This window comes from Gavia stellata, chromosome 7, assembly GCF_030936135.1.
Source record: "Gavia stellata isolate bGavSte3 chromosome 7, bGavSte3.hap2, whole genome shotgun sequence".
Taxonomy (NCBI): domain Eukaryota; kingdom Metazoa; phylum Chordata; class Aves; order Gaviiformes; family Gaviidae; genus Gavia; species Gavia stellata.
This window is the reverse complement of record NC_082600.1, coordinates 28,202,330-28,227,495: the sequence shown is the minus strand read 5'-3', so window position 1 is coordinate 28,227,495 and position 25,166 is coordinate 28,202,330. Positions and strand designations below refer to the sequence as shown.

At 46.8% G+C, this 25,166-nt stretch overlaps 2 protein-coding genes across 2 annotated transcripts in view; one reads left to right on the top strand and one right to left on the bottom strand.

The window, feature by feature from the left end:
* Positions 1–293: 293 nt before the first annotated feature.
* Positions 294–4,101, bottom strand: FOXA1 (forkhead box A1). The gene is made up of 2 exons (XM_059819821.1): positions 4,030–4,101; positions 294–1,556 (listed from the first exon to the last, which is right to left on the bottom strand). The coding sequence occupies exons 1-2, from the start codon at positions 4,099–4,101 to the stop codon at positions 294–296; spliced, it is 1,335 nt and encodes a 444-aa protein (XP_059675804.1).
* A 4,900-nt stretch (positions 4,102–9,001) lies between these two features.
* TTC6 (tetratricopeptide repeat domain 6) overlaps positions 9,002–25,166 on the top strand; it is a 71,880-nt gene continuing 55,715 nt past the window's right edge. Inside the window, exons 1-3 of the mRNA XM_059819535.1 lie at positions 9,002–9,178; positions 17,719–18,561; positions 24,643–24,714. Of these exons, the coding sequence (XP_059675518.1) occupies positions 9,002–9,178; positions 17,719–18,561; positions 24,643–24,714 (1,092 nt within the window). The remainder of the gene's footprint in view (positions 9,179–17,718; positions 18,562–24,642; positions 24,715–25,166) is intronic.

The window sequence follows — 25,166 nt, the reverse complement described above, 5'->3', positions numbered from 1 at the left end:
TTTTTCTTCTTTTTAGTAACACCCTGCAAAGGCGAGGGGGGACCCCCGGGGGGAGGGGCTGGGCGGCGGGGGCGGGAGGGGGTATGTACAGGCGGGACGCGGCCGGCTTTGCAGGAGGTCGCGGTGGATCATAACAACACACAACGCGTTGCGAGACAATTAAAAAGTAACAGTCCTTTGCACGCAGCGTGCGGAAACACCTCGGTTTGTGGCAGGGAGAGGGAAAGGGGGAGAGAAGCCAGGAAAGGGGAGGGGGGGAGAGGGCTCGCCCCCGGCGGCGGGGGGGTGCAGAGCTAGGAGGTGTTTAGCACGGGTCTGGAATACACACCTTGGTAGTAGGAGGGCTCTAGGGCCGAGGGCTCGATGCTGCTCCGGCCCGCCATGGAGGCGCTGCCCAGGGGCAGCCCGCCGGGGATGCTGGCCCCGTAGGAGGAATATTGCAGCGCCTGCTCGTAGGCTTTGAAGTCCAGCTTGTGCTGCTGCTCCGAGGAGGACATGAGGTTGTTGATGGAAAAGGGGTGGTTGAAGGAGTAGTGGGGATCGCCCTTGAGGTGGAGCTGGGGTTCGTGGGCTAAGGAGTGAGGGGGGTGCGGGACAGAGGCCAAGGTGGGGACGGAGCTGATGGTTGAGGAGGCGGCCGAGGCCGAGGTCTTTAGCTCCGTGCTCGATCCGCTGTGGTCCATAGACTGGGGGCTGGTGGACGGGTTGGAGCTGGAGAGGGAGGTGGCGGTGTCCAGCTGCGCGGGTTTATTGTGGCCTCTGTGCAGGGGGGAGTTGGAGCTCGAACTGGAGGCCCCGGCCTGATCTTTCCTGCCCTCCTGAGGGGCTTTGCTGTTGGCCGGCTTCTCGCACTTGAAGCGCTTTTGCCGGCGGAGGTAGCAGCCGTTTTCAAACATGTTGCCGGAGTCGGGGTGCAGGGTCCAGTAGGAGCCCTTGCCGGGCTTGTCGGGGGAGCGGGCCACCTTGACGAAGCAGTCGTTGAAGGAGAGCGAGTGGCGGATGCTGTTCTGCCAGCGCTGCTGGTTCTGCCGGTAGTAGGGGAAAAGGTCCATGATCCACTGGTAGATCTCGCTCAGCGTCAGCATCTTGCTGGGCGCCTGCTGGATGGCCATGGTGATGAGGGAGATGTAGGAGTAGGGCGGCTTGGCATGGGGGTAGCTCCGCTTGAAGGTCTTGGCGTCCCGTGTCCTGCCGAGGTTGGACTGGGTGTAGGCCATGGGGCTCATACAGGGGTTCATGCCGCCGTAGGGGCTCAGGCCGTTCATGGGGGCCGGCTGGGCAGACATGGCGTTGATGCCGCCGGGGCTCAGTGCCGTGCCCATGGCGGCCACGCTGGCTGGCATGCCGTTCACCGGCCCCGCTGAGCCCCCCGGCATGCCGGCCACAGTGCCAGGGCTCAGCCCGGCTCCCAGCCCCGTGTTGGCATAGGACATGTTGAAGGAGCTGGAGGTCATGTTGCCGCTCGTCGTCATGGTGTTCATGGTCATGTAGGTGTTCATGGTGTTCATGGAGCCCAGCCCCGAGTTCATGTTGCTCACGGGCACCGAGGAATAGGCCTAGGGCAGCGAGACGGAGAGAGGGGGTTAGGGGGGAGAGGGGAGGGCAGGACCCCGGCGGGGCCGGATCCGCACCTCCTGCCCGCCTGCCCAACGAGCCGAGCAAACGTCCTGCCGCGGGACGCCGTCCGCTTCCCCGACACCAGGGAAAGCGCTTTCCAAAAGCCGCACGGAAAGGCCGCTGGCGCGATGGAAAGGTCTAATTCTAATTACAAACACTCGCACCTTTGTAAGTAGACACGGAAGGGGGGTGCTCGGTCCCGCTTTACCGGCGTGCCGCGGCTAGCACGGGCTGCGCCGGGATCCCCGGGGCGCGCAGACCGACGGCCTTCCCGGAGCAGCTCCGCACCCCCGCGGAGCCGGGCTGCGGGCTTTATCTGCGCCGGGAGGAGATTTCCTCCCGGAGTGTTCCCGCGATTTTGCTGATTTTGTGTCCCGCATCGCTAGCTAAATGTCTAAACTCCTCTGATTATTGAAATTTGCCGTCGTACACTGTCTGCGGCGAGGAGAAATTCGACTGCCTGCACTTCCTTAGAATAATCTCACGCATCTCTCCCACCCTGCACTGATATAAATTTCTATTCTTACACAAGATGTGATAATGTCTTGTCGAAAAAAAAAATCAAACCAAAATCAACAGCTCACGTCCGCGCGTTTTATCTGCGGAAAGCTTTCCCCTTGTCCGCGTTTTCTATCAAGTCAGTCTTTAAATTAAAGGAAAAAAAAAACAACCAAACAAACCCAAACTTTCCCAAAGTACGAAAAGCCTGAACTTTCCCTGCTTGAGATTTTCTACAATTGTCTGACGTGCAAAAATTGTAGCGCCCTACCACATAGCACAACTCTTAAAAAAGGCAGAACCGGGGAGCCTAAAATTGTGCTTTGCAGGACGGCATCTGCTTTAACAGGAGGGAGAAAGACGTTCCCAGTTTACCTCGAACAAAGGCAACACGGCTACGAAAAGGATGTTTAGGCGGCGGTTAAATGTATAAAATTCATTACTGTTCGCTACAAATTCCACGAGCTTATAAATGCGCTTTTAATTTAGAGGATCACATTAATTATTTGAGATGGTAGAACGCGGACGGATTTCCCACCTTGCATCCATGCAGTGATTCAAATTAAATAGCAGGGGAGGAGAAAAGATTGAGGCTAAAAAATAGCAAAAGCGAAGGTCGCTTAACTTTATGTTTGTGGATAATAAGAATGGCGAGGATAAATGAGTCTGGAAACGGCACATAATTAGGATGACCCTTATTTGCCCTTAGCCGATTTTCCTCTCTGAAGTAAGATGCCAGCAGGGTGACACGTATCTGCCTGTGCCCGCGTGGCCCTATGGGCGCTGTGTGCCAGCTCCGGGGTGCAGGGACGAGGCGTGGGGACTGTGGAGCCCTGTGTCCGGGTGTGCTGATGCAATGCCCGGGTGCGCACACCTAGGTGCCTGCCTCGCCGCCAGACTTCCTTAAAACGGCTCCTTCCCGGGCGGGAATCCGAGGGGCTGCTGGCGGTGCTGCTAGGCGCTGGCGGTGCTGCTAGGCGCTGGCTTCTCCCGGGGACCCCCACTGCAGAGCCGCAGCGGCACAGTGCGAACCCCGGGCCCCCGCAGGGCCGAGGCGCGCCGCGGGGAGGGCTCCGGGCGCTTCCGCGGCCCTCTCCTCTGCTGTTGGCGCTTGGGCCGGTTCTCCCCCTCGCTTTGCACCGTGTTGTCAAACAGGCGCGGGGGGCGGAAGCGCCTCCCGGGGTGCCCCGGGCCGGGCCGGGGCGGCGGGGCCCGGGCCGGGGCCGGGGCCGGGGCCGGGGCCGGGGCCGGGGCCGGGGCCGGGCCCCCCTCCCGGGCTGGCTCCCGGGGCCGCTCTCGGCAGCGCCGCCAGCCGGCCCGCGGCAGCAGCGCACGCCGCAGGCAGCCCGTCCTGCAAAGTACGAACAAACGGCTGTTTCCCCCCCGCCCCTTTCTCTTCGCCCGGCTTTAACAGGTGAGGCCCCCGGCGACGGCGAGCAGAGAGGCCGGCGGCCCCGCCGAGGAGCCCGGGGAAGGCGCTGCCCCCGCCCCGGGACGCGCTAGCGAGCGGCTCCCTCGCCCCCTGCCATCTGCCGGGAAGGAGCCGGGGGCCGGCAGCGCGGCGAGTCCTCTGCCCCGAGCCAAGAGTTTACGGGGCGCTTTTGTGCGCGCCGCAAGCGGCGATTACGCCTTCCAGATGAGATCGAGGGCTGCCCCCAGCCCCCCGGCCCTCCCAGCGGGCCCGCAGCCGCCCCGGGTCTCCCTCAAACGCCTGCCGGGGCTCTCGGAAGCCGTGTTTTCCTCGGCCAGCTTCAGCGCCGGAGGGAGGGGGGTGGCACGTTTGCGCTGGCAGGATCTGGAGCGCAAACCGATTCCTCCGATTGCTGCCCCCCTCCAGACCCCCAGCCCTCCCCTCGGCCCCCCCTCCCCCTTGCAGAGGGGCAGCAGCGGAACCAGACCCTGGGATTCACTCACCTCCTGAGTGTCGGCGTAGTAGCTGTTCCAGTCGCTGGTTTCATGCCCTTCCATTTTCACAGTCCCTAACATTATGGAGCCAACCTGCCCGGTGTAACCATCCAGCCCTCTTGCAAGCGAGCGACGGGCAGCAGGAAAAGAGCCCGAAAGCCCGACCTAGCAGGAAGCCAGCTCTCAGGAGGGGCGGGGGGTGCTGAATTCTCCTCTATAACCAGCCAAAAAGGAGGCAGGGAGCGGTGTGGGGCGAGACAGTTGAGAAAGTGAGGAAGTGCCGGCTGGGATGTGAGTGGAGTTGAGCTGATGTGGATCTTACGTCGCAGAAGTACCCACCTCCTCCTCCTCCTCTCCCCATTTGTCCGCCGCACAAAGGCGTTCGCACCTACAAAGCCGGAGATGCACCTGCAAACAAGGCAGTTCCCCTCGCCTGCAACTCCCCCCGGGGCGGCACTTTATTTGCAAAGCGGCGTAATTGGTTTAAGCTTGCGGGGAAAGAAGGAGAGACAGAGGTAGGAGAGGGGGAGAGAGTAGGAAGGGGGGGAGGAACCCACCCTTTCAGATGGACAGGGCAAATGCTAGGAGGGATCGGTGGAAATGAAATGAGGTAGATAAGGGAAGGGCAGCCCCCTCTGTTTGAAGAGAATGCAAAAGGCCATCCAGCCTTAAACCCCCGAGATTAGGGGCAATATTTACTGACGTCCAGTAGATGCTCCTTTAACTTGATGGCCGGGACGTGCTCCAAAGTCCCGACTCCTGCACTCCACAGGCTCCCCCCCGCTCCCGCCCCTCACTTCAAAGCTGGTTACCGCGCAGGTACCTCGGCGGCGCCCCCCGCCCCTGCCGCGGTGCCCCCCGCTCCCCGCGCCCTCGGGGCGGGGGTCCGGGACTCCGCGCTGCGGGCTGAGAGCAGGAGGGCTCGGCTCCGCGCTGCCCAAAGCCCTCCGACCGCCTCCCCCCCCCGGACTGAACCTAGCCCTTCAAACGGGGCTGCCGTTCTGTGTAGATGGTGGTGATGGTACTTCTTGTCTGGTGCCTTACGTTTAGAAACCATGTGAGTCACCGCGCTGAGACTTAACACTACAGGCACCCAATAAATGCGGACAGAGGCTTGAATGCGGATCCACCGATATTAACTTCCACTTGGCAAACATCAGGTGAGTCACATTTTATATCTTTACTGTGGAAAACCTCCAGCCCAGAAGGCTCCTTTGGAAGTTTTCTCTGGTGCCAGGCACCCAGGAGCAGCAATCATAAGTAGCGGGTATCTCATTACCAACTTCTTGCTCATTAACCTGATTTCTCGCAAAGAACAGGGGAGGAGGAATCTATACAGGCTGGTAAAAGGTAAAAAGGTACAGCATCGATAAAACAAATTGAAGTTGGACAACGCTTTTCATTATTATGGAGGGAATCTCGCAGTCTTTGCAGACGGATCGAACATTTTCTGTTTCTGCTCCTGCTCTGTCCGGCTCTTCGAGCTTCCGTCAAAACCACAGACTTTTCTTGGGTTTCTTTGCCCTATCCCCTATGAGTTGGTTCCTACTCAGCTACTAGAACTTTTATCACCTCTCAGTAAAAAAAAAAGACAAAACAAAAAAAACCCCCACCCACCAAATAAACAAGCAAACAAAAACCACCCAGACCCAAATAACTTTCCGGGCGATGGGAATTTGAAGGGGAAATAAAGTTTCTTGGGATTTTGAAAAAGGCTTGCGTGCCATACACGCAAACTAAAATACACATCTGGGTCTGAATTGCTGCCTGGCATGTTTATCGTCCAGCAGGATCACAGTTGCTTCCACCGTCATTTGTCCTCGAGTGATCTGCGAAAACGTCACTCTCACAAACACGATTTTAAAGTTTCCTATATAGAGACCCAGGATTCAAATGACGAGATATAGCATATCTCCACCTCGACAAATATGTTTTGACTTGTCCTCTAAATGCGTTTTCTGTTATCCCTTTCTTTGTTCTTCCCCTCCTCGTCCTTCTTCCTTTAAATCTGGCAACAGAATTAAGTCAAATCCTCGAAACAAACAAAACTCTGGAATCAGCAGACGAGAACAAGGGATGAAAATGTGTCCTGAAGGAAATAAACCAGATAAAAGCACTGAATTAAACCCCTACTTTCTCAAATGGTCAAACTACACCCGTGGAAATTGGAACAAAACCCAGTGGAAAATCTAAGAGATATTAAAACTGCGGGCTTCGTGTACGCACCCTACCCCTTTCCCTAATGGCAGCGGTCTATACGTCTGAAAATAGGGACCCTTCGGTGGTGGCTTGTTCGTTTCAGTACTTGAGGTCTGTTCAGAACCCCCACAGCAGTACAGCTGCATGCGGCGAGGCTGGGAGGGGTGCAGCGGTCCTGGCGGCACGTCCCCGCCGGGCGACCTCGGGGCGGTGCTGCCCCGCTTCCCAGAGCCCAGCCCCGCGGGAGCAACACCCGCCGGGACGCGGGGCAGCCCACGCAGGGCTCACTGCGTACGTGGGAAAAAGAGCAGGCACGAAGCCGGCCACGCTCCTCGGATGCTGCTACAAACCGCGGAGGCGTTTCGCCGGGCGGAGCAGACGTGGCGCCCGGCAAAGCCGCGCTCCGCGCCGGGCGGCCCCGCGGGACGCTCCCGCCGGGGTGCCGGCCGGTCGTGCCGGGCCGGGCCGGGCCGTGCCGGGCGGGGAGGCGAGGCCGGGGGTTGTGCAAAGCCGCAGCGCCTCCTGTTGTCCGGCTGCGGCTCGGGCTCGGCTCCCGCTTTCCGAGGTTGCTCCCAGAGGTGAGAGCGCAGACGGGCTCCCGTCTGTAACCTTGGAGAGCCTTTCGGCTTGGTGTACGAATCACAAGCCCGAGGCAGAGTCAGCCGCTGCTGGGAAGTCCCTTCAGCCCGGGCTGCTGTCTTGCAGCCCTGCTGGAGAAAAGCCTTCCCTGTGTGAAGAGGAGGGTCCTGACGGCTCTGCCCGCGGAAAAAGAGGGTATTTCGGTAGTTGCCCTTGCCCCGCACTTAGGCTCTGCGAAACCCGGTGTGGGATGCTCCGAGAGTCCAGCGCGATTTGTCCGTACCCTTTGCAGCAGGCTCAGCGGGAAGGGAAGGACTCTCCTAGGATGGAGGACGCGTGGCAGCAGCCAGGAGCTCTCCAGACGCGCTTAGCTGCTTACGCGTTTTCTAGACTTCAGGACGGTAGCCGTGGCCCGACGTACACAGAGCCTTTCCCCAGCCCTCGTTAGAGTAGCGCCAGTTTCTGATCAAGCTGTATACTGACTTTTTTTTTTTTTTTCTTTTTTCTCCAGGGGGAACTATTTGTGCAGGCTGAGATGAGCTGTGTTTTCCCCATCTAAACGGGAGCAAGGTCTCAGCTCCTGGCTCCAGCGGTGCGCGCTGCCAAGGAGGGAAACACAGTAACTGACCTAAAAGAGGAAAGTATGTGTGTGTGGTTTGGGTGTGTGTGGAGCGGGGGGAGGACGTCCTCGGGATCCCGCGTACCTAGCGCTGGCAGTGAGAGCTGGGCCCCGCAAAGACCGCTCAGCAAGCGGGAGGCGCATCACTGCGGGGTCCCGGCTGTCAGGCCGGGCCCAGGGGCCTCGCCCGTGGGAAAGGCCCTCCGGCCGCGCCGCGGGGAAGGGAGCGAGCACCGGTGCGGCGCTGCCCACGCGGGGAACCGCCACGGCCCGGGAGCCCGTCGGCGCCCCTTGCCCAGCCCTGCTCGGGAGCGCCGCCCGCAGGTACTGTCCCACGCGTGGGGCTGGCGGCCGGAGGAATCGGCGGGGGCTTTAATTTTAACTTTGGAGCGCTGTTTTAGTTCACTCCGGCGTGAGAGCTACTTTTCCCCTGGAAGGGGCAGCGCCTGCCGGCCACCCCTTCTGTTTAACTTAGAGGGTCTTGCTTGATTTTACCCAAACGCCATCGTCTCCCGGCCGGGAATCTCTCGGCAGTGCTTGTGCGGGGCAGATCGGCAAGATGCTGCGAGGCTGCGTCCGCATCAGGATGCATTCCCTGCTCCTCCCTGTACAGCCGCCTTTTCTTTTCCGTCTCCTGCAGAGGGTCGCTGGTACCTGGCTTCCCAGGCGGGCCCAACACGAGGAGGGGAGCTGCGCAGCGGGTCTCCTCAAACTCCGTGGGACGCCTCAGCCTCTCCCACCCTCTCCCTGTCCTTACTTATCCACCCCTCCCGACGGTGGGAAATCTCTCTTCCCATCTGTTTCCAACCCGGAATCCTCCCCCACCCAAGCGGACAAACAGCAATCGGGTGGGAACGTGCCGCTGCCCAGAGCCGGGTCCTTCGGACCGGGGTGGGAGCCCGGGCGGTCCCGGGGCGCTCCGGGAGCAGGAGCAGGTGTCTGTGACTGCCGGGAGCGCCCCTCGCTCCGGAGGGAGCCCATCGAGACGGCGGCAGAGTCGGGGGGCTTGTTTCTCTGCCTCACACAGGCAGAGCCGCCCCGGCTCTGTGCTCCTGCCGCTGAGCCCTCAACGAGAAGAGCCGGCGGGGACCCCCCCCGCCCCCCGCTGCCCGGAGCACCCCCCCCGCGGGACGGTGGCTCCCGCGGCCCCGGTCCCCGGAGTTCACGAGCCGGTGTGATGCGATAAGTTGGCGTTTACCTTCCTCTCTTTCGGGAGCAGCGCCTGGGCAGCTGAGGGCACTGCATGGGGTCAACGCTTGCTCTGGAGCCTTTTCTGCGTGAACTTTTCTTATCTACGACCACCACAGCCAAGCGACCCCCTTCCCCCGACCAACCCGAGGTAGGAGGGCGGCACCCCCTTTTCTTTCTGCACCTCTCCTCCCCGGCACCCATGGTCTGGATCCTCCTGGGCGGACGAGACGTGCCCTCCCGCTGCCCTGTCCCCGGCAGGGACGGCCGGGGGGCGCACCCCGCACCCGCCGGGCCCTGCCTCCCCGCTGCCTGCTTCTGGGCCGCCGGTTTTCCGCCCTGTCAGCCGCCCCCGCGGGCGCAGGGGGCTCCGGAGAGGCCGGGACCACCACGGGCATGTGCCGCGCTGCTGCCGGCGGGAGCGCAGCGGCGGGTCGCCCCTCGGGGGCCCAGTCCTGCCGGGGCCGCGGCCCCGGGGCACCGGGAGCGCTCCCGGGGGGTGCCGGGCCTGCCGGGCTCTCACGGGTCACAGCCACGGTGCGCCTTTCACCGGCGCTGTACGAGGCCCAGGAAGTATTGTGTGGCTCATTGCAGTAGCGACTTTCTGTTGCCGGATTTTATTTTATTTTATTTTATTTTATTTTATTTTATTTTATTTTATTTTATTTTATTTTATTTTATTTTATTTTATTTTATTTTATTTTTCTTAAATTTCATTGCAATTCATTTTTCTAGGCATCATTCAGCATGTAGTCACTTGAGCAACACTCCCGACATAAAAAATAATACCACCCCCCCGAAAATACTCATGTATCAGATCAGTTAAAGGAGAAAGAAGCACAAATAACGAAATGAAAAATTACAAATAAGTTAATATCGAATGGTTGAAGAGATGAGATTAAAGAAGCCTCTGTTTTCTTGTCCACTTTTTCTTTACTGTATCAATATAGTTCTTAATTAGGTAAATCATGACCCATTGCATACACTCACTTTATTTTTGCTAGCAGGGCTAGATGTGTGTATGCTGTTTGCAGAACTCCAGTTGGCAGGATGCCCACACTGCAGTGTGGGATTGGCCAAGTGTGTTTTACTTACTTTATGTAAAAATAAATGCATTTGATATTTTGCATTTGACTCAAGAGCAGCCATGTAGGTATTTATTTCAATTATTTGGTCTTTCATTTATGTTATGATTTACCAAAATGTAAATGAAAATGCTCCTGTTGTTTATTTCAACAAGTGTGCCAATTCTTAGGCAATTACTCAATATCTTTTTGAAAGTTTTGTGTGGTTTGTTTTGTTTTAAAGTAACTGCAGTAACATGGCATGGAAGAAACAGTATCAGAGGAGGCGGGAATTTGATTATGCTTGATAAACATATCATAAGATATGAGATAAACACATACACACCAATGGCACCCACTTTGTAGAATCTCACCCAAATTGCAAAAGTGGTATTTCAGGATATATATAATTTTTTTTCAACACACATATAAGGAAGCAAGAAAGCAGACTGAGACAGTGAGTGCAGTTAATCTATATAAACTGGTACAAGAAACAAAGCTTGGTAGGAGAGACTTTTGCATGAATCCTAGAATTATTTCTTTGTTGAAGTTGTCCAAGTGACTTCATGGGCCATAGTCTGCCCTTTTTTTTCCCCCAACAATATCTGCTGGTTGAACAAAAGGTATTTCCACTCTCCACGAGTCTTGCTTCTCCGAAACCTGCAGTGAGTTCTCTGTGAGAACGTCTGTTTTACTGATGTAAACCAAATATCACTGTATTGGACAAGAGATGCAAAGCTGATCAACTGCTTATAATATTCATGCCAATATAATACTCCAGTTCTTCTGCAAACTGACCTTCCTATGCAGAAGATGGACTTGGTTTGGTAACTTGGATTTTGTGTGATGGAGAGTGGAGGAATGCTACCCTTCTTTCACTGCATAGCACCATATTTTCAAATTGTTTGCTCCATTCTCTTTTACCTACAAAGAACTATTCATTTCCCTGTCTCTGTCTCCACAGCAGTTTTATGGAAAAGCATTGGGAGAGACCAGTATCCATCATAAATGGCTTTCTTGGCTGGCTTCAGCTCTGAAGAATCAAATGTACAAAATCAAGGCTGGCTTATTTAAACTCCTCCCCAGGGAGCAGTTCCACAGTTTTACCCAGCTTGCAGTTCCTAGAGCATAAATTAATTCAGGCTGAATTAACTGCACATTTTCTTGAGCTGGATTAACACGGACACCCAGCAAGTGTGGGATGTGTGGCAGCACGATCACACATATAGAGAAACACTTTGGCCATTTACTCTGTCAGGGCACATACACTAACCTGTGTATAGCAAAAATGATGTTTGCCTGGGAAAAGGATGCCTGGAAGCCCGATGTAACATGTCCCATAGTTTTACATTGAAATGTGAGAATGTGGATATCAACGGGTAACACCCTAAAATCATGAGCAAGACCCATAAAATAGGATAGTCAACTAGTGTCTGTGGGAAAGCAGAGAAAGGTCTGGATTTCGTAACATCGGGGGGGTGGGGGGTGGGCAGCAGCTGTTCAGTATTTTGGAGAGTGGTTGGTCCTCCCAGCAGTTGGCCTAAGCTTCTGCTGCTGCTTCAAGCATTTCAAGGGTGAATCTCCCTGCTGAGCAGATTTAAGGGAATGACGTCAGGAAGGTCACTTAGCTCACCATGTGCCTTCCCTTCTGTTGTCACATTTGCTCAGTTCTCTGTATAACTACCGGTGAAACAAGGAAGAATCAGATTTAGTTCATTTCTCCTCCACCCCTCCCCAGCCAACAAGGCGACTGCCAAAGTATTTCTGCAGCGCATGTAGTTTCAGTTTTACTCCTTTTTAGGTAGTGACTTAAGGTGGGATGATTGGGAGGGAATCCAACAACTGACCTTTCCTCCAGTTCCTCCAAAAGAGAGAGATCCTCTCTTCCATCCCAACAATTTCATAGCTGGATCAGGTGGCTTTCCTATTACCCATTGAATAAACAATCCTTTTCCCCTTTTCAGCATCAATATCAAGGATCACCATCCATCCTGTGCCAGAAATTCTTCAAATCTTTTTTAACATTACCCTTAGAGGTAGCTGGAACTTCAGCTTCCGCAGACATCTCTCCTCACCCTTTGCAGGGCATTTCCTTTTGCTCAAGAAATTGATCAGATGTGAAGATTTTTCTTGTGATTAAAGGGGATTTCTATGTCCCCCAACACTGAGTCCTCAGCTGTGAAACCTATGAGATCTACAAACACACACGTATATATCTACATCTATACATCCACAGTCAAGCTGTTGTCCTAAGAGAAAAGAAGAGTTGGACTGGAATAGCTGAACAGAAAATCTGCTGTATTAACTGAAAGACAATGGAGAGCAGAGATAATATGATCAAATTTTAAAACTAAAGCAAGTAAAGGGTTGAGCCCAGCAAAGACTTTGGCAGGTGTTTAGCTGTAATTTCTCCATTTATTGCTTACAGCCTTCTTCAAAGCCAGGAGTGTCTCTGACCTTGTGCCTATAATAAAGGCTATGTGTGATGGGCTTTTAGAAGTAACTCATGTCATTTCTCTTGGGCTGTATAATAAAATGGCACATATCTGGAAATATTACAGTCACATCATACCAAAAAATAAATCTGGGATTCATGATCACTCAAAATGACCAAATGATTTTCTCATTGTAATGATTCCTCATTATAGATACAGTTCTGAATAAAAGGGCTTCATCTTCTTTCCAACTTTTTATTTATTTTTATTTTGAATTATAAACAAAATGCCATTATTTAAATAATGTATTTCATTCGGGAGGGAAAAAAAAAGCAAAGCCCAAAATCATAGGAGGAAGAAAAATTTTAACTATTTCTGCTGGCATAGTACTGGCAAATACAGATATCTCACAATCAGAATGGAGATTAGTAGAGCTGGGTGTGCATATTTGTTATGGATCAAAGATAGGATATAGTGATTAGAAGAATGACAATGCTTTCAACACTCACAAAGGGATTGAATGTGTGATTTATAATACTAATTCCACAAAACCTTTCTATGGCTGCTTACTGCACAAGGGATTCAATGCGGATTGATCACCAAAAAAAAAAATAGAAGTATTTCCTTCAGCTCAGCTGGATCAAACCCTTGCAACTAACCAAAAAGCTTTTCAGTATTGACACTCTCTGATTTAAGAGATTATTCCCCCCCACCTGTTTACTCCACTCTTCTGCTACAGATTACTGTCCCCACAGTGTAACTGTCAGAGAAGTTTGTGTGGTACATTCCCAGTGGCGATACTTCACAGTTCAATATTCTCTGAGTATTTATGGCCATTTTATATATATATGTGACAGAAATATTAAAACAAAGATGTTGATGCAAAGAGCAAACAGTAGCCTGTAGCCTGAGGACACATACCTCTGATTATCTATTTCCTAGCAGACAGAAGCACAGACTCAGTTATGAATGTGCCACTGGTTCTGCTAGGGGTCTTTGGAAAGTCATTCAAACTCTCTTTGTTGTAGCTCCTGGTCACTAAAATGGGATAATGCTACTTGGGCATCATGGTGAAACTGTATTTGTAAATATGTTGTTAGCCTTGCTAGAACTATTGCATTGGTGAATGGTTTTGAGCAAGTGTGCTGCCATTTCGAAGCAGACTAGACTAATGCTCTGGCTGTAGCACATCGAAAGGGAGAGCACAGCATCCCCGAGCAGGGCTGGGGGCCTTTGGACTATTTAATGTGAAAAGAGTTGCAGTGTGCCCAGGTGGCCAAGAAGGCCAACGGCCTCCTGGCCTGTATCAGAAATAGTGTGCCCAGCAGGAGTAGGGAGGTGATTGTGCCCCTGTACTCGGCACTGGTGAGGCTGCACCTCAAATACTGTGTTCAGTTTTGGGCCCCTCACTACAAGAAGGACATTGAGGTGCTGGAGTGTGTCCAGAGAAGGGCGACGAAGCTGGTGAGGGGTCTGGAGCACAAGTCTTATGAGGAGCAGCTGAGGGAACTGGGGTTGTTCAGTCTGGAGAAGAGGAGGCTGAGGGGAGACCTTATCGCTCTCTACAGTTACCTGAAAGGGGGTTGCAGAGAGGTGGGTGTTGGTCTCTTCTCCCAAGTGACTAGTGACAGGACAAGAGGAAATGGCCTCAAGTTGTGCCAGGGGAGGTTCAGGCTGGGTATTAGGAAAAAATTCTTCACTGAAAGGGTTGTCAGACATTGGAACAGGCTGCCCAGGGAGGTGGTTGAGTTCCCATCCCTGGAGGTATTTAAAAGACGTGTGGATGAGACACTTAGGGACATGGTTTAGTGGTGGACTTAGCAGTGCTAGGTTGATGGTTGGACTTGATGATCTTAAAGGTCTTTTCCAACCTAAACCATTCTATGATTCTGAAACTTAGATGATACAATTTATGTGACATTAGAAAGCTTAGTGGTCTGGTGAGGCCTAATTAAGAAAAATAATAATGTGTACCCAGGCACTGAACTTGCACAGTTTTCCAAATCTAGATCCATTTGCTAAGTATAAGGATTCATCTATTGATTAAATTTTGGATTTTGCAAGCTACAGAGATAGGGCTTAACCTGTTTAACTAAATACTCAATAAAAAAACACCTTCAGGCTTCAAGCATCCCTGTGATCATTAAGAGAGTGGCACATGCAAATAATACCTGTGGAAAGGGGAAAAAGTTTTCCCTGTTTTCCTGTGTATGAGAGACCAGAATCTCTGCAACTGTCATCTCTGGAGCTCAAGCTGAGGATCTAGGGGATATATTGGCAACACTTACTCATGCAATGACTGCTAAGCAATGTGTGTGGCTCAGTAGGGGAAAAATAGAGCATTTGGGATTTAACTTGACATCAGCTCCCCTTGGGTGCTTACTCCCTTTGCTTACAAGACCCAGGGTCTAAATGCTGTAAAACAGGAAACATTTATGAACCAAGGCTGGAACCTTTCTTGCAACCTAACTACATTCTCCAGGAGCCAGTCCCTGGTCTGCTGCAAGCAGAACTGACAGACAACAGACACAGTAAAATAACACAGCATACTAATTTTCCATTTTACCACAACTATTAACCTAAAGAGGAAACCCGTGTGTAAGGATTTTTCCTTCTTCCTAAGATTTTTTTGATGCAAATACTTCTTGCCATTCAGCAGCTTCTTACAGGAACTTCCTGATGCAAATACCTCTTCACATGCAGGGTCTTTTCTTCCACATCCCACTGTGACTCCTGCAGAGAGGAACTGTTCTAGGTAAATGAAAATGTTGAGCCTTTACTTACTGTTTAACTAGTTTGAAATGGATCTGTTCTCTAGGCTTGCAACTGCATTAAACTGCTAATAGGATTCATCTTCAATGAGGCAATTGAACATTTCATTCCTGTTCTGAACTGCTCTAATGGCCTGGACAGCTAATGGGAACCCTTCAACACAGACCAACTACTTCGTATTTCACTTTCTGCTCCTCCAGCTACTCTGGGATTCCTGCTAGAGAGAGGGAGAAGCAAATCAGACACCAAATAGATAGGCTTCCTAGGGTGTATTAGATGGCTTTAATCAGTTATCTTGCTATCAGAAGAAGAAAACCTGCAATTAATTGGGATGTAATGTGATTGGCTAATGAGTTTTTAATCTTCAACAAGTTTTTAGTTGCATTAGCAAGCTAAAAGTGGGCCATCTAGCCCAGTGTAAGAAGCATTGTTTTCAAGAAGTATACTGGCTACCTCCTTGCACTTCAGGAATACAATCAGGTAGGGAAAAAAAGCTACAAAGCTGTAGCTGAAAGCTAGAAAGAAAGGAGAGGATAATAGAAGACATTTGCCTGTTAGATCAGTGGAGCCTTTCAATCAGTTGAGTGACATATTTGAATACAATATGTGCAGTTAGTCCCTACAGTTCCTTGTTATCACAGTATGTTTGGGGACCCAAACTGAAGAAAAAAAAAAAAAAGGCTTTATTTTTACCCACCATAAGAGATATCAGTAGATTACAAACATAATTTTGTGAACTGTTGCAGCCCAGAGATTCATGGAAATCCCAGTGCTTTGAGCTCAGATTATATGTGGGAAACGCCTCCTTTTTTTTTTTTTTTTTCCCTTTCCCCCCCTTACTGCTATAAGCTGCTTTGTTTTTGCCTGTGTTCTAGACAACCAGCTTTTTAGGGAACCTGGTCAATGTGACCTTGTAGGTTTGTGCCATAGTTATAACCATCTTGATAGATTCACTTTGACTTTTCACATTTTCTTTTAATTTATATCTTCATTTTAAAATTTCTTTCCTGAAGTTTGATGATTTTTGGCACATGTTATCATCCCTACATTTGTTGGACACTGAAATGGTCATACGTTTTCTTGGTCCACTTTTACATCATACGTTGTGTTTGAAAAGAACTACTGTTAAAATTTAACTTTCAGCAGACAGCTGTCAAATGTATTTGATACTTCTGCTCTTTGAAGGACAGGCTAGGAAAACTGTAAGACACGGAGTCAGGATTCCTCCCAGAGAACTGGTTTCAGACTTTTTGCTCATGTCAATGCTGCAAAGCTGGTCGGTTTATGGAGTCTGACACGGAGTCTCTCCTGTTGCAGGCAATCCCTAGCATTGTAAATTAAATCCCGACAACAGAAATTTTATTGATGATAAACTAGTTAAACGCAGCTGAGTTGGCCTTTCATCTCCAAGCTGACTCTCTGACAATTAGGGAAATCAGTTTGACGGGAAAAATGCACCTGTAATTGCATTTAGGAAGCGGCTGCATTGCGTGGCACGCAAATCCCCAGCGATGCCATGCGTACGCTTGGTTTTCAGGTCAAAACTTTAAAGAGCCTGTGACTGACAGCAGAACAAGGTTTGCCGTACTCAGAAGAGAAAGGAGGCTACAATGGTACCAATAACCTCGGCCATACCGTGGCCCTCAGAAACCCGTGGTTCAGCCTGAACGTTTCTAACGTCTCCAGATGACGCTGAAACTTGCAGACCTTCAAATATAAGCTCACTCAGGGGAGTAAATTCCCACCAAAGCCCCACACGTAAAAGACTTCACGTCCCCGTCACCCACGGGGAGGGGAAGTGGGGAGATCCCGGGTGCCGCCTGCGCCCGAGCGATGCTGCGTGCGTGGAGTCCGCGGGGAAACCCAGCCTGGCGTGGCCCCCGCCGGGCCCTCCCCGCCGGCAGGGGGCGCTCGCTAGGGGTGGCCGCCGGCGCCGCCCGCTCTCTCCTCCGGCGGGAGCCTCGTTGCTTGGTTACGGAGCGCGTCCTTCCCCTGCCCGCCGGCTCAAGAGGGAGCGGCTGCGGTGGTGGCTCCTCCTGGCGCTGCGGGCCCGGCTCGTCGTCGTTCCTGAGGCCGCCAGCGCCGTGCGGGAGACTAGCAACCCTGCTGCGCGGGGCCTAAGGGACTGGGGGGGGCCGCGGGGCCTGTGCCGGTGCGCGGCGGGGTCGCTGCCCCGTGCCGTGCCTCTCCTACCGGCGGCCCGGCTGGGGGCTGTCAAGCTGTGAGGTACTTCTGAGAGGGGAGGGGGGCCCTTTGCCTGCTCGAGGGGGAGAGGTGAGGCTTGGAGGGGTCACTGGTTTTTGTAGGTGGAAAGCTTTGTGTGGTTACTTCGAGAAAGCCTTAAGCTTTATCCTTTCTCTGTTTTTTCACTCTTGGGAGTTTCTGTCCAACCCCCGGTATACGCTCCCAAAGATAGAAGTACTACTCATAGGCATTTCTGGTGCTTAATTATATGTGTTCAGAACAGTCTTGTTCGAATCAATGGGGCCTTTAGCAAAATGAAGTAGTCTTTGCAAGGTTGGGTTCTGTGTTGGTATATAAAATAAAAAACCTCATTTCTGTTTGAATTTACAGGCTGCATACAGTAGGAGAAAATTGCTAGAAAACATGAACACTTTGGACTGAGTTATGTGGAAGAGCTGAATATGATTAAGAAATATGAAACTATATGCAATGGGATAGTCTGTAGAAATGTGAGCATTTATTGGAAAACTTAACACCAGATCAGTTGCATCAGTTAAGAACATTATCCTCTCCAGAGGTCAAAGAGTCCACATAAGCCTGTCAAGAATATAAATAAAAATACTACTAATTAATTCATTGGGTGTTCTGGTGTTCGCAGAAAGTAAGGATATCTTCTGAAGTAAAAGACATGAAAAAACAAACTCCTGATCTCAGGGTGATTACTCAAAGAAATAAATCTGTGGAAGAAGACAGTGCTGACAAAAATCAGACAAGTTGCTCTGAAAAAGTTAGCAGAGAAAATGCCACTTGTAGTTATGAAAGTACAGTTGTAAAACTGCCAGTAATAGCATCATTTGCCGGTACCACTAAAAAAATTGTAATGGTCAGACACCCAGCACCATCTCAAAAGCCAAGTTACTGCAGGTCTAATTTTCATGTTAATAGCTCCCCTATCTCATTAGAAAAGACAAAAGCTGTTAGTAAAGTAAAGAATAGAGTGCATATGCTACAGATGGATCCCCAGAATTTAAAAAGAGATAAAACTGCAGAAATAGATACTGTGATTAGAGAGAGTGATGAATTTAGCTCTACAGATTCTGATACAAGTAAAAATATTTCAAGAAAGGGAAAAATAACCAGGGAAAGCTGTAAGAAGAGAAGCAGTGTGATTTCAAAAGCAAAGCAACAAGATTTAGATGTTGAATCGGTAAGAGTACTGAGAAAAAGAAGCAAGCAGCCAAGTGTGAGGTCTGCTAGAGAACAGTTGGAAGAGGCAAGAGATGTGACTAGACCAGACATTTCAAAAATATACGAGAAGAACTTCCAGCAGAGCAAACCTGAAGAGCCTACTTCCACACCAGCATTGCCTGTGAAAGTGGTTGCAAGGTCCATTGATGAAATAATTGCTTCCCTGCAGTCTACTTCTCCATCTCCCTCAGACCAGACGATCAAAGAACTCCTGGAGAGTGTTCTTGGCCAGAACTACAACATAAAAACGGAAGTAGGTGAACCAGAACAAGAGCAATATTTTTCTCTTGTGTAAATATTACTTTTATGAGAGTTGTATATTTTTTTTCCAGCTCCTACAATGTGTTACAACACAGAAGCCAGACAAAACAAATGGATAAAGACACTAATGTATCATAGAATATTCTTCACTGTTTCTTCTGCCAGTTTTTTTGATGTCCCTTAAAAATGAAAATGAGCCAATATCAAAATATATTAAAACATAAGCTCTTTTGGGGTGTTATTTTTATTATACTGCGTATAGTTTAATACATCTTTTTTTTTTTTACTCTCCTTTCCCTTAAGATGACATATTCCAGCTTGACAGATGAAAATGCATTAAATGTATTTGGGATATTGTTGGAAGTATTGCTTCTTTTAGTTATTGTTTAGCTTGTGAAGTCTTGGTAAGACAAATTTTTTATTGTCAAGTTAGGCAGATTGTGTAAGCAGCTGTAAGAGAGTCCCTTCAATTAATTACAGCAGGAGATACCAGTAATACTAGGCATCAGGTAGATGCTACAGAAAACTCTCCTAGATTTTCACCAGAGGGTTGTTGATTCAATTGTTAACTGGACTAGTAACTTACTATCAGAGGGCTCTTTGTCCTCTCTTAGCCAGACTGATAGTTTTGTTCTAGTTCCAAGAGGGCTGAAACTTATGTCACAAAAATCACTCTCACACTTGGAATTCATGCTAGCACTTGTTAGGGATGCCATGGAATGAATAGACCCATGGAGGGTGAACTACTTCTTTTTAGCAGCAACTGCCTCTGCAAGGAAGTGTGGAAGACTGATGAAAAGCATCTGAACCTGGGTTTTAGGAGATGATAAAGAACATTGTTTCCCACAATTATCAAAATGGTACCTTTTACGATCATAGAGTATCTCATAGAATTTAAGTGTAGTACCTTATGTTCCCTTAATGTGAGATTGACTGTCTTTTGATTAAATACAAAAGTTAGGACAAAAAAGATTCCTGAACGGAGTTAATTGCAGTGTGTAAGTCCATGAGCAGCAATAGTCTGAAACTGCATTTCCAATAGATTTATGTCCTCTGATTTGATTTTCTTCTGAGAGCTGTTTATGTGGTTGAAGCATTCACAGTGTCTCCCACTCTCTGTATATTTTCTGGTGTATTTCAACTGGGGTTGAAATCAGAGAAGACTTTCCTCAGTGTGGCAGCATTGAGATGATCCCTCTTCATTTCTTGACTTGTATTTTAGGAATGTAATAATTTGGGAGTGTTCTCTTGGGTTGAAATTTGCCAGCTGGATACAGAAATAGTTCAGGGCAGATGGGAAGAGGGCTAAAGAAGATCCTGGATCTAGAAAACAGTTTCTTGTTCAACTTACCCAAAATAATTATTAGTGATTAGTAACATGTGTTCTGTGTTTTTTCTTACTCTTTTATAAATATGGCTTGTGTTCTAGGTAAGATGTTAGAAGTTTGGCTCTAGCAAGTCCTACTGTTCTTAATTTGAAGTGAAAAGAACTGATTTTCTGTTGTTTGTAGTGGGAGTAACTGGGCTCTGAGCTTTGAAAATCTGACCTCTGGAGTATTCTGATGTTTAATTCGTTATTTCTAAAACTAACATCAATCAGGTTCAAAGTAAAATGAGAATTTGAACTTGGTCACGACTTTCTGGTCCAGTTGTTTGTTGTTTAATGTTTTTTTAGGTATGGACATATGGACATCAGTGAGGATGAATGACACCCTTGCTGATTAAATTTTTTCTTTTTAATCAAAGGTGTTTGAACTTAAGTGACCTTATAAATAGGATGAAGACTCTAGCAATTCTTTATTATTATGCATGGTTTATTTACTTTACACTGAGCTTCAAGGCTTGCCTTCTCTAATGAAGTAAGAAATGTATTCTTCTAAATGAAACAGAAATACCTAGGAAAAGAACAGAACTACTAAAATGAAAACAAGCTCTCAGAATTAAATGTGTTTTTCATTTCTTACAAAAAATATTCTGTTCTCTTTATCTTATTCTTGATCTTGCATTAATGACTGGTTAGCATTTGTAGCTTATGATATTGCTGTGAGGGCTCAGTGCTGTTTTTCCCCCAGCATCGAAAAGAGCATTATCTGGGGAATGGAATACCAGCTCGGTGGGACATTAGTACTTAGCCCTGTTTCCTTTGAGGGAAATCAGTTATGAATAATGATTCCTACCACATTTTCTGTTAAGAAGTAGAATTTTTATTATTAGAATAATATGATTTCCAATGCCTGGAGTAATTTTGTTGCCTTGAGGCTTGTTGCTACCCCTGAAGTATATTGAGTTATTAAGTTATATGTTGGATTTGGTATCCATAAGAGGGTGTTTATATTCATTTCAGAAATGCATTTTCTTTGTATTCAGCTTGATGTTCAGCTTTCTTGGTGATGAACCTGCAGCTCATCATCTTTAGTTATTTTTTTCAGCAGATCAGTACTTTGGTACCTCAGATGAGTTTGTGCGGGTGGTAACTAAATGAACAACATTTTTGTTCTTGAAAAATAACATCAAATTTGAATGCTTCTATTAAACAAGGAGTATACAGTTCACCATACTAGCAGGAAACCAACATAAAATATACTTTAGTTTTAAAAAAACCCCTAACCCTCTAGCTCTTGTCAGCTAATCTCAATAGTGAGGCCTTGAGAAGATTTTCTCTGTAATGCATTAATACTTTCTCAAAAGTGGTTCAATGGAGACTAATTATTGTTAAAATTCAAGAAGAGATAGACTTGTATTTACTTTATATCTATAAGCAAATACTGCAAAGTTATGAGCAAATACTTGTTTGTTTCTCTGTTATTATTTGCTCTGTATGTTCTTTATATTTCAACTGACCTGAAACTTACACAACAGATCAGATATTGCTTTCTGATAAAATGGTATTTTTAAGAGGCTTATTGAATATTTCATTTTTTTCCCTTTAGGTGCTGTAAGGTGTATGCTAAGTGTCATGGAAATGAACAAAAGACTTCAATTTATTTCATTTCATTCTCTTTAAGTGGGAAAGCCCTAGCTCTTCCTATTGCTTTTCTTATTTTCTGCTTACAGGTGGCTTATGGAATGCTCTTCTCATGTTCTTTGCATCCATTAAAATGTACCTAAATCAAGACCATGATGCTTTTTGCTATGAGTTTGCTATTACATTATTAATTCAGGAAGCACACGTTATTGACTATGCTCAATAAGGTTAATCATGGCAAAGGCTATGGCACTTCCTGCCACTTGCTGAAGGGAGACACTTGGTCTTCAGGGATGGACACTACCACTCCTGGATACATGAAAATTTTGTTCTGGAACAGTTAACTCATATTACTTTAGATTTTTTTAAAAAAAGATGTTTTCTTTTCATAACATTGCAAGAAACTGCCTAAGGAGAGGTGTTGAATAGATGGTTTACATATGTGGACTTCTGAAATCTATCTGTTTATTTCTTCAAATTTACCAGTGCAAGTAACTAATTAAAAGCAATTCAGTTGTGCAGTTTGTTACATTTTATCAACAATCACTTTCCAGTTCCTTTATGATCATTAGGCCCACATAATTTATGCTTGTCTTAAAAATGCTACAGACTTTATGGGGCAAGGACTACCTTTTTACCCTGAAGTCTAACAAAATGGGAGACTAATCCTCATTAGGTCTGTAAGCTGCTAATATGAGAACAAATTGTTTTTAATCAGATAGATTGTAATGTCCCAGAGTTTCAAGCTTTGTCAAAGGGGTACAGGTTGATTAGCTATGTTTGTGTACAAATAATTTGTATAAATTCACCATGTTAAAAGAATGTTTTAAAATATTTGTATGTTCACATATCTAGATTGACTTTGTTTTGTCATTTATCAGGGTCTTTTCTGCACTGGTGATAGAGACTTTTCCTGTCAAAACAGAGAGGAAAATTATTATTATAGCATGTAACTATCAAATGAGGAACCAAAGACATACCAGATGAAAATCTATAAGTAAGATAAAACAACAAAAAATCTTAAATTTCTGTATGTCAGGACTCACAATGAATCTTTTCAGCTACAGAAGATACCACCGACATATCAAAATGACTGAAAATGTTAAAATGGTTTCTAATGAATTACAAGGTGCTTGGGTACCTAAACAGTTCTTTACACCTCTAGGAGGAAGGCTATGGCTAATAAAGCTGTTTTTTAAAGGCACAGTAGAAGTTTCCATCAAAAGGTTAAAATATCAGCGCAGGAAACAACTTCCTCAAGAATGGGCAGAACACTCAAGAACAGATTCACACAGGAATTAAGTTGCCACAGTTCTCAACACTTTTATTTCCCAAAGATCACACCTCTTTGGCCTTGTTTTTGTTAAGGCAAACACACAACCCATAGTACATCTATAGACAGTACACATCATTTTATTAAAATAACACAATAACATTGTGCCCGCGATTCTCCCATGGGGAGTGGACAAAAGAGAAAATATCGCACCCAACAAAGGAAAGCAATCACATAACATGTACAGGTGTCCAAAATTAAGATAATATGTGCTCACATAATTCTGTTGGTTTTGCCAGAACAGGAAAATTAATAAGTAAAATTGTAATTTACATATTATGCAATAGTTTGGAAATGTAAGTTGATCCAGTCTGGTTGAATGAAAGGCTTTGTGAAAATTTCTCTTTGATTCCATAAATTGGATAATAAATTGCATGAGGAGAGAATTACAGTTGGCTGAGATGGACTGTAATAATTAATAGTCCATGAGAATCACCGTATTTGAAAATATGCACGTGTTGCAAAGAGGAGGAAGGTTGTTTGGTTGAGAAGATAATGCTGAATCTGTTCCTTTTAGTCTGAGTTGTTACCACATTTCTCTATTTTAGTTCTTTGCACTCATGGTGATGAAAAAAAATATGTAATATGAATTGTTTTTTTCTTAAGCTGTCTTTTCTGTCAAAGTTAGATAAATTACTAAGGCTTTGGTTAAAAGCAAAACACCAGCGTGTGCAATCTTCTGCAAGGCCATAGTTTTTTATTGCTTAATAGTTTACATTTTTGGGCTAATATATGCATCTATCACTTTGTGTTGGCCTGGAGACTCCTCCTTTTTTCCTTTTCATTTTCTAATATGCAAGGGAAAAAAAGTTACAGCTCAGAATATGCTTCTTATGTGGTATTAAAGTTAAATGCAAAATATCCTAAAAAAAAATTAATATTTTTAGATTGCTAGGTGGACAATACACTCAATGGAATAAAAATTCTACTCTGTGGAAGATTCTTACATTAAAAGAGCAAATGGACATTTGCAGTGCCAGTAAAAGATTTTTTTTATGATGTGACAGATTTTTCCTAACATGTATTCAATTGATAGCTTTAATGCATTCTTGCATCAACTTGTGGCTCTGAAATATTTTCCCCAGAAATATATAACATTTCTGTAGCAATTTTCAAGAACTTTATTCTAAAATGAAATATAGTTTAGATGTGATACGTCTGTTTGTTACTGTTATGTTTAAAACTTGGTTCCTCAAGCCAGTATATGGCACAAAGGGTAAAGTACATGTGTGCTGAGTTATGTGTATGTATGCTAACCAGGTGCTTAGGAAGCACACTGTCCTTAAAACTACCATCTGTTTAGAGAGTTGTTGCTATGTTTTATTTCTGCTTTTTTCGTATGGGTATACTGTAACCAAAAGGGGAGTTGTTGAACTGTTCCTTTGATGAGAAAGAATAGTATGTCTGGGAACTAAGAACAGCTTCAAATTTTGTAGTAGCTTTTCTGCTAGTGGAGCAATTTTAATTTTCTCCTGTGGAGAAAATGATCAACTGAAAATTGCACTCAACTCTTAAACTTCTCTACTATAAGCAGTTCCATGGAGAAGTTATTTATAGTAAAGAGTTAAGCATCCGTGTATTTGCAAAAGATGAGCCTAGGATCATTTGTCTCTGAATGTACTTGTTGCTTTCAAACTAATTTGTGTAATGAAGAGCCAAACTTTAGTTTATGCATATATATTGTTTTGATGTTGTTTTGTTCCATAATGTTGTATGAATAATATTTTTTTTTAGCGTTCTTGTTTGACACTACTTTTCTTCTCTTGCTTATACAGCAGGCACCAATTGAATATGAGGAAATAAAAACTGAATCTCAAGTTCTGCCAAGTTTTCACCAAGCAAGCCTGGTAACATTTTGCATTATCTAGGAATGTCAAAATATAAGAAGTTAATAGTGCTTCTATTTGCTTGCAGAGTTGTTAAGATAGGTAGTTCATATTTTAAACTGATAAAACTGTGAAGGAAATGAAATAGTCCTTGAGAACATTTTGGTACTTCATAAATCACAAGTATACATTTGTTTTTCTCTCTTTCCCTTTTATGTCTCTTGTTCATTCCTTTTCTTATGGGGTTTGATTCTCCAAATGCCAGATATAAAGAATTTTGCTTTTATTAAGTAGCATGTCGATTAGGGCAATGGAATCGTAAGACATTCATCTATATTCATATATATTAGTGCCCATCATTCTATGCCTTTCATTCAAACTGTTTTAAAAATTTAAATATTTAAACTTAGATATGTTTCGGGGATTGCTTAATGTTTAGAGGCGTTAATAATTTATTCGCTTTAAAGGCTCAT

Excerpts from the sequence above, each read along its gene's own strand:
- FOXA1 (XM_059819821.1), bottom strand. The coding sequence starts at position 4,101 with ATGTTAGGGACTGTGAAAATGGAAGGGCATGAAACCAGCGACTGGAAC. Across the intron at positions 1,557-4,029 it reads ACTACGCCGACACTCAGGAG|GCCTATTCCTCGGTGCCCGT; the intron begins GTGAGTGAATCC and ends TCGCTGCCCTAG.